General features: G+C 36.5%; 1 protein-coding gene and 1 pseudogene across 3 annotated transcripts in view; one reads left to right on the top strand and one right to left on the bottom strand.

Annotated features, from left to right (window-relative positions):
• Positions 1 to 2,863: 2,863 nt before the first annotated feature.
• The window catches only part of Ocln (occludin), a 51,869-nt gene continuing 45,330 nt past the window's right edge, over positions 2,864 to 9,402 (bottom strand). For all 3 annotated transcript variants that reach the window (XM_047556753.1, XM_047556755.1, XM_047556754.1), the window contains exons 8-9: positions 4,957 to 4,998; positions 2,864 to 3,635 (exon numbers count right to left, since the gene is read on the bottom strand). In XM_047556753.1, the coding sequence (XP_047412709.1) occupies positions 3,534 to 3,635; positions 4,957 to 4,998 (144 nt within the window). In that variant the 3' untranslated portion in view covers positions 2,864 to 3,533. The remainder of the gene's footprint in view (positions 3,636 to 4,956; positions 4,999 to 9,402) is intronic.
• LOC124987720 (uncharacterized) lies at positions 7,369 to 7,468 on the top strand (annotated as a pseudogene).

The following is a 9,402-nucleotide window of genomic DNA, read 5'->3' as shown; positions in this document are numbered from 1 at the left end:
CAGTGGGTGGCGTTGCTTGGAGGTACTTTTGGATCCTTGTCATAAAGGTGCTTATCCAACAAACCTGCTTCTGGAACCCAAGGTAAATAGAGAGTGGCTCAGAAGGAAAAAAAAAAGAGGCAAATGGAGTCAGAGAGGGACAAAATGAAGGTTATGTCAGTGACTGAGTCCTTCAGTGGCAGCTGAAATCAAAGTGGTGGAGGGCAGAGAGCATTACAAATTTTGGAGGGGCCAGGATGGCTGGGAACCAATGTAGTACGGCACTGCAGCTTGTGATAAGTGGGTAGACCGGATGTGTTATTAAAAAATAAAAGAAAGAAAGAAAAGAAAAAAGAAACTGATCACGACTCCAAAGTTTTTAGCTGAGCAACTGAAAGGGTGTAGTTGCAATTACTAAGAGACCATGGGTAAGATCAGTTCCGTTTTTGGACAAATTGTTTGAGATTCCTACTGATACATGTGGAGTTACTAGCATTTCTCACTTGGGAAATGGAGAAGCAAGGCAACCCCAAAGGATCAGAAAAGAGCCAGGAACCAAGAGAGAAACAGCAGAAAGGAAACACAGGAGCAGTGGTCTCTTTCCTTTTAATCAGCATATTCATCCCCCTTGCCTGTATTGTTTTGTTGGTACCCAAATCTTCCTGGTCTGCATTCTGCCTCCCTCAAAAATACCAACAGAAGGTATCCTGCATTGTAGTAGAAAGAACAGACCTGGATTTAAAATCTGGCTCTAACATTCTTAGCTAGATGGATGGCCTCAAGCCATTCACAATCTAAGTCTATCGCCTATCTGTAAAATTCAGATAGCTCCACCAACAGGACTACAGGGCTTGGTGGCAACTCCAATGTCATCTCCTCTGGAATGACAAGGTCTTATTGTTTTGTTTCCTTGCATTAAAGGGAAATTAGCATTGCTGAGTGCTACTCTCCATTTCCATATTAACTTTTGGACAAGGATATATTACCTTTAAAATGAGAACATTACAAATATCTTTTATATATACAAAAACCTGAAGAATAGGAAGGTTAAATAATTTGTCCAAGGATCTACATTGAGTAACTGCTGAAATGCAAAGCCAAGAATAGAACAGACGCTTTGCAGGCAACAAATGAGAAATTTTATGGAACACCCTTCTGCATTTTGTTGGTCATATAAAAACATCCTAGCTATGTAGCCTTATTACTTTTCTAACTCCAAAAGGGCATTATTATAATTTACTGACAATATTTTCTAAAAGCTTCCCTAATTATTCAAGCATTTTGCTCATTTCTTTCCAATAGAAGAAATGTTAACAATATAAAATACACAAGGGATTACGTACTTCTACATCTATTTTTCCATTCACCTAAGAGGTGGTATGGAGAACCAGACAGAGTGACACATGCCTGTGATCCCAATGACTCAGGAGGCTGAGGTAGGAGGATTGAAAGTCCAAGGACAAAAAAAAAAGTTAGTTCAAGGACAGCTTTGGCAACTTCATGAGACCCTGTTAAAGAATAAAATTTTAAAGGGGAGGGCAAGGAGAGGGGAAGGAGGGAGAGAGAAATGGTGTAGTGTAGTAGAATCATGAAGAGCAGGAGATTAAGTATGTATTCTGATTTCCCCAGCCGAGCCGTTGAAAAAATCCAGACCATAGACACTTCCAACCTGATGCCTTAGGAGAGTGTCTGGGTGAGAAATCCTAACCCCAACTGACAACAGACCCTCTGGATCCATGATCAACACTTCTGATCCTGGCTTCCTGAAGTGTTCTTTACTGATAGTACTGCATTTGAACAATTATTTTCTTATTTTATCTCAAAGTCCAGTTTCATGCACAATTTTACAATCCTTCCTTTTTCATTTTCTGCATTCAGTGGAAAAGTTGTTCTATGAGAACACGGGCAAACTTGCCTTCACAAACAAGGTACAATGACTTCCAAGAAGTAAGTTAAATATTTAACAAAAATTAGTGAAGCTGGGCTAGGGATGTAGTTCAGTGATACAGTGTTTGCCTTTCATGCTTGAGGCCTTGGGTTCAATCCCCAGTACCACCAAATTAAAAGAAAAACAAATCAGTGAAGGTGCTCATGAGTCTCCTTTCCATTTGATGTGAATCCAAAAACTTTGGAAGCGTCTTTTGTACAATATAGAGACATATTATGTAGCATGTAGAAAATTAAGAATTTTAAGAACCAGTGTTACATAGAAACATTATTTAAAAGTTTATCTTTGGAAACTAATGCAAAATTGTACACAAAATTATAAATGTCAATGTCTGAATCACATATGAAAGATTATTAGATTATTCAAAATATTCTCAGAAAAACAAAACTGGGATGGATGAACACAATTAACTTGTTATCATAGTATATTATGAGCTAATTTCACTTCACTAAAAAGAATTTAAAGTTTTTAAAGAATTAAGGAGATTTAAAGGAACTGTTTGAAATAATTTGGTGTTTTATAGGATAGCATTCTATTTCCAGACACATTAACCTTCTTACAGCCAAAGGATTGGGAAATTGCCAACAAGCACAGCACCCAAAATAGTTTAATACAAGAGAGAACTCCTGAGTGTAGTTTTCCACAGCCTATATTAACCGCACTAATGACATCAAACGTGTATATTACAAAAAGAGAACACCAGGTTTAATACCGTACGAAATATATGTACAGAACTTGAACATTCCTGTAAGATATAATTCAAGTCATAATTCAATTATGAATGTATTGGGACATTCTGATATAGTGAAAAGGTCTAGTTGATTACCAAAACCTGCATGTAAACCATAAAAGATAAAAAGTACTTAAAAATACACAAAATTCTAACCACTAGGTTTAAGCTTTCATTTTTAAAAAGTATATATATACACACACATATATATTTACAATCTTTAAATTTCACACATTTGTTAATTTTATATGATCTTAATCATTAGAATGACAAAAAACAAAAAAAAAACCCTCTTTAGTCATTTCTATAAAAGAAAAAATCAATAGGGAGGTTAGTAGCATGTAGTATACACAGTAGCTAAAATACGAAAGGCGGGGACTTTATTATTAATGGAGTCATAAAACAGACTTAACCAAAAGTACATGCTAGGACACAAGCAGTCTTACTTCAGAGACTTCACTGCAGGAACTCAGTTTTCTTATTTAAAAAGAAAATGATTATAAATAATAATTATCTAAAGGGTTGTTGGGAAGATTAAATGATGTTGTGGGTGTGAAAATTCACAGCACAGTTCATGCCAGGACCTTCCTTTAAGGTTTAAAAACCTCAAACAGCATTATTTTGTTCTTAATACAAGAACCAATGTTTAAACCATAAAATCCTTAATTGGAGTGTTCAACCCAGTTGATTATCAAAAGTTATTTAAAAATGCTTCAATACTGATGATACGAAACTGACATATTAAAGCTACCAAAACTTTGTAAGGAACACCAAGTTTTGGCTTCCTGGGTAAGAGTCCAAAGTCATTTGCCTTCTGAGAACATTTCAGAGATATCAGATATTCCTTAATTTCTCCAGCACTGTGGCATCTGCCTTCTAAGTTTTCCGTCTATCATAGTCTCCAACCATCTTCTTGATGTGTGACAATTTACTCTTCAGCTGCTTACAGTAATTCCTCTTACTTTTGTAATCTGCAGACTAAAAGGGGAGAAAATGAATCACATGAATTCAACATAATAAAAATAGGTCAGCTGAGAATGCAGAGATGAACAAAGGGAATATTAGTCATATAGAATTGCTGAGAGTTAAACGAACATACTTTTGTCAGGTGGTATTGCCAACCACATAGGCAGGTGATTCACTTTACTCAATTGTATCTTCTAACCTGGATTTTACAAAGTATACACTCATTTCTAAACATTCATTAAAAGATTTATTGGCCTTTTTTCTACCAGATCATCTACAAAAACTAGTAAAATAAGAAACTGGCAGTATCGAATAGGGGATAAGAGAAGTTTACAACATACTCTTCTAAAACTCTTATTTAAAATCATGATGCTTCATAATTTATGAAAATTTTAAAGTAAAATCTTAAAAACAAAAATGTTTTAAGTCAATAAGGACTGATAATACCAACTGTTAGCAAGGACACAGAGCAATAGGGGGCTGCACTGCTCAGAGGGAATGTAAATGACACAACCCCTCTGGAAAGCTGTTTGACAGTGTATACTAAGGCTGGACACATACATGCCTTCTACTGCATGCCCAATGACCCTGTAATTTCACTTGAGTTTGCACTTAACGAATGTGTACCTTTACAAAAATGTTTCATATTGCCTTATTTGTAAAAGTCAAAAATTGAGAACTCAAATGTTCATCAGCAACAGAGTAGACGAATATATTTTGTGTGTGTTTCTTTGCCATGCTGGGAATGGAACCCAGCCTCCATGCATACTGAATTACATCCTAAACCCAAGTTGTGTTTTAATCATTAAGCACATGCACAGCAATAAAAATAAATGAACCAGAACTGCATGCCAAAATATGAAAGGATCTTAGAAACATAATACTGAGCAAAAGAAATCATACACAAAATACATACTGTATGATTCTATTTACATAAAGTTCAAGATGTTAGGGAAAGTGTAATAAACTGGATAGGATAAAATGGTGGGGTGGGGGTTACCAAGGCCACAAGAAAATGTATTTCTTGATCTGGATACCAGCGCATTGGAGCACAGTCGCTTTATGAAAATTTACCAAGTTGTACACTTTGATTTGAACACTTCTGTATGTATACTTCAACTTAAAAAATGAAAGTTTTCAGAAAATCAGTATAAATTGCAGCAGTGAACAACTGAAATTTAAATTCCAACTTCTGAGTTATAGTGTTCCTACAAAAATTACAGGGCCTTTTCTCTATAACTTTGCATTTGTGAGAAGTCATCCTAAAGGTTAAATGAAAAACACATAATATAAAAGTGTTTCCTAAAAGAATCTTACAATTCAGGATACTTACTCCCTTAACTTGCTTCAGTCTATTGTATTCATCGGCAGCAGCCTGTTAATGAGAAACACAAGGCAATGTGTTTAGTGGGGTATTTCTCTTTGAAGAATAACATTCTGATGCTACACTTTGGAGTTAAAAAGGGCAGTTTATGATAAAAATATAGGGAATTAGTGAAGTCTTGGGGCTCTTAAAAATTTACCAAAGTATGGTCAGTAGGAAGGTGGCTAGTGAAGACATTTGGTAGGGGGCAGTACTGGGGATAGAACCCAGGGTTGCTCTACCACTGAGCTACACCCTAGCCCTAGTTTTAAAATTGAAGACAGGGTATCAATAAGGCTGGCCTCAAGTTTGTGATCCTCCTGCCTCAGCCTCCCAAGCAGCTTGGATTACAGATGTGCACCACTATGCCTGGCTGAAGAGACATATCTAATATTATTTTCACTCACATTCCATTCATACAGGCAGGTAATAATTTGTTCTGAAGCTTCTCATCTTTTCCCCATGCCAGGCTACATGCAACACTGATACCAGAAAAGTCTTCTGTAAAATGCAGATCTGATCTGGTTACATCCCACTATGAAACTGGTCTGAGCTTCTCGTCAACTTCTCTACTTATCTAGCCTCCCAGTTTACCAGTTTTGTCCACCAATATAAACTCTTTTTTAAAAAAAAATTTGGCAGACTAATACCTCAGTATTTCTACCATGATGTTTTCTTTAAGGCTATAAAATCCTCCACTGCACTGCACACCACTCCCTTCTATCCATTTTATTTTGTTTTTCCAATATATAGGAACACTTTACACTAATCTACATCTCAAGCCCTTTTTAAATTTTATTTTGAGACAATTTCTTGCTAACTTGTGCTCCTCCTGCTTCAGCCTCCTGAGTTACTAGAATTAAAGACATATGCCACTGGACCCAGCTCTATCTAGAAAATTCTTTTTTGCAGGGCAGGATATTAGGGATTGAACCCAGGGCACCAATACATCCTCATTTCTTTTCCTTTTTCTTTTTTTTTGAGACAGGGCCTTGCTAAGTTGCTGAGGTTGACCTTGAAATTGCATTCTTCCTCCCTCAGTCTCCCAAGTCACTAAGATTACAAGTGTGCAACACAGCCTGGTCAGAAAATTTGTAATGGGGACAGTTGAGTGATGCTTCCTCTAAAGTCTCTAGGCCTTTCGTTGACTTTATTCCTTCTCTGAGCACTTAAATGGTGCTTTCTACACATAATGTAAATAACAGCTATTACAATGAGTTGTTTAGATATCAGTTTTTCTCTTAGTATACAAGTTCTTTGATGAGGAAAGAGACACAGGTTTTGACTTTCTAACCTCAGCACCCTCACATCAATAAAGATATGATGTGACCAATAAATGTTAATTAAAGAAAGGTTTATCACGATACCATATAGAAACCATATAACAACAAATAAACCATATAGAAAACAGACAAATCAAGCTATAAAAGCAAATACTTCAAAACTGAAAAGATCACCTTAATTGAAAAACTGCAAAGAATATTTAATAAAATGAATATGAAGTTCTAATAAACATATAAAGTGATGAGAAAGTATTTAATTAATAATACCTAAAACACAAGGCAGTTAATTTTTCAGGCACTAGTGAGATGTGGGTCAACTGAGCCCTCTAGTGTGTTACTGGTGTAATGCAGTTGGTATAATTCTGGAAGACAGTTTTGCAACAAAAGTTAAAATGCACATACCCTTTGTTCACCCATTCTATATTCTGGCATTTGTTTTAGCTAGAGAGAAGACAAGAATGCAAAACTGGAAAAGATCGCCTGTGTCTTACTGGTACAGTGACATAGTGAATGTCTATCTGCAGAGAATTACATCTTTTTTTTTTTTTGTACCAAGATTGAACCCAGTGGTGCTCAACCTCTGAGCCACATCCCATCCTCACTCCCTTTTTTTTTTTTTTTTTTTTTGAGACAAGGTCTCACTAAGTTGCTGAGGCTGGTTTTGAACTTGTGATCCTCCTGCCTTAGCTTCACAAGCCACTGGAATTACAGGCAGGCGCCACCATGGTGGCTGCTGTGGATTACTCTTAAGTAAATTATGGCACAATCATAAAATTGAAAATTTTGCAGCTATTTTTACAAGTAAAACATTTAAGAGATCTTTATGAGCCTAGGAAAACCATTCACAATAATTTCAAAAAACAAACAAATACACACACACTTGAGAATAAATTTAACCAAGGAGGTCGAATACCTCTACAATGAAAACTACGGAACACTAAAGAAAGAAATTGAAGAAGATTTTTGAAGGTACCTCCCATGTTCATTGAAAGGCAGAATTAATATTGTCAAAATGGACATACTACCAAAAGTGTTAAACAGATTCAGTGCAATCCCCATCAAAATACTAATGACATTCTTCACAGAACTAGAAAAAACAGTGCATGCTTCGGTAGCACATATACCAAAATTGGAATGAGACAGAGATTAGCCTGTCCCCCTAAGGATGACACACAAATTGTAAAGCGTTCCATATTTTAAAAACAAAACAAACAAAAGAACTAGAAAAACCAGTTTTAAAATTCATTTGGAAGACCCAGAACAGCCAAAGCAATCCTAAGCAAGAAGAGCAATGCTGGAGGCAACAGCATAGCATTGCCACCAAAACATAAATGAAAATAAATGGAATAGAATAGAAACACAGAGATAAATCCACATAGATACAGTCATCTGATAATTAACAAAAGGCACCAAAAACATAGACTGGAGAAAAGACAGCTTTTAAATAAATGTGCTGGGAAAACTGGATATCCATACGTAGAAGAATGAAACTTGATCTCTATCTCTCACCCTGCACAAAAGCCATCTTGAAGTGGATCAAAGACCTAGGAATTAGAAAAGAAACTCTGCAAGTGTTAGAAGAAAATGTAGGCTCAACACTCCACCATATTGGCACAGACATCAACTTCCTTAACAAGACTCTTAAGACATAAGAAATAAAACCAAGAATAAATAGGACAGCATCAAATTAAAAAGCTTCTGCACAGCAAAGGAAAATAGAGTACGAAGAGAGAGCCTACAGAATGGGAGAACTTTGTCACCTGATCCTCAGGGAATCAATATCCAGAATATATAAAGGACGCAAAACACTTAACACACATGCAAAAAGATCCAATCAAAAAATGGGCAAAAGAACTACACAGACACTTCTCAAAAGAAGAAATACAAATGACCTACAAATATTCGAAAAAAGTTCAACTTCTCCAGAAATTAGGGAAATGCAAATCAAAACTGAGCTGGGCGAGGTGGTGCACACCTATAATCCCAGTGGCTCAGGAGGCTGAGACAGGATTATCTCAAGTTCAAAGCCAGCCTCAACAACTTAAGTGAGATCCTGTCTTAAAATTTAAAATAAAACGGAATGAGGATGTGGCTCAGTAGTTAAATGCCTCTGGGTTCAATTCCTGGTACCAAACAAACAAACAAAAAAACTACATTGACTTTATCTTCAATCAGAATGGCAATTATCAATAATACAAATAATAGATGCCTGTAACTGGCATCTCGGTAGGCACCTCGGGAGGGAAGAAGGTGGAAGCAGGATGATCGAGAGTTCAAAGCCAGCCTCAGCAAAAGCAAGGTGCTAAACAACTCAGGGAGACCCTGTCTCTAAATAAAATACAAAATAGGACTGGGGATGTGGCTCAGTGGTTGAGTGGCCCCTGAGTTCATTTCCTGGTACCCCCCCAACCAAAAAAATAATACAAATAATAATAAATGCTGGCCAGGACGTGAGGAGAAAGGTACACTCATGCATTGCTGGCAGGACTGCCAATTACACCATTCTGGAAATCAGAATGGAGAGTCCTCAAAAAACTGGAAATGGAATCACCATAAGATCCAGCTATCCCATTCCTTGGTACTTATCCAGAAGATCTAAAAATCAGCATACTATAGTGATAAAGCCACTTCAATGTTTCTTGCAGCACAATTCACAAAAGCCAAGTTATGGAACCAACCTAGGTGCCCAGCAACAGATGAATGGATAAAGAAAATACAGTATATATATTCACAATGGAGTTTCTCAGCTATAAAGAAGAATGAAATTATGGTGTTTGCTAGTAAACAGATGGGACTGGAGAAATTATCTAAAAACCATACCCAGAAAATCCAGGGTCAAATGTCTTCTCTCATATGTGGAAGTTAGAGCAAAACAGGGTGAAAAAATGTGGGGGTGGAATTCCATGAATATAGAAGAGATCAGTGGAATAGAGATAGGGGATTGAGAGAGAGAGATGGGATGGGAAAAGGGAGGAACTGGGGAAAATGAAATTGACGAAACTATTCTATGTACATATACAAACATACTACAGTGAATTTCACCTTTATGTATATCTATAAAGCACTAATTACAAACCAAAATCTATTAAAAAAGTAGAAGACTGGCCAGTAGGATAAAGGAGAAGAGGGAGAG

Source organism: Sciurus carolinensis, chromosome 6 (assembly GCF_902686445.1).
Source record: "Sciurus carolinensis chromosome 6, mSciCar1.2, whole genome shotgun sequence".
Classification (NCBI taxonomy): domain Eukaryota; kingdom Metazoa; phylum Chordata; class Mammalia; order Rodentia; family Sciuridae; genus Sciurus; species Sciurus carolinensis.
Note: the sequence above shows the minus strand (reverse complement) of the source record. Positions and strands in the feature narration are given on the sequence as shown.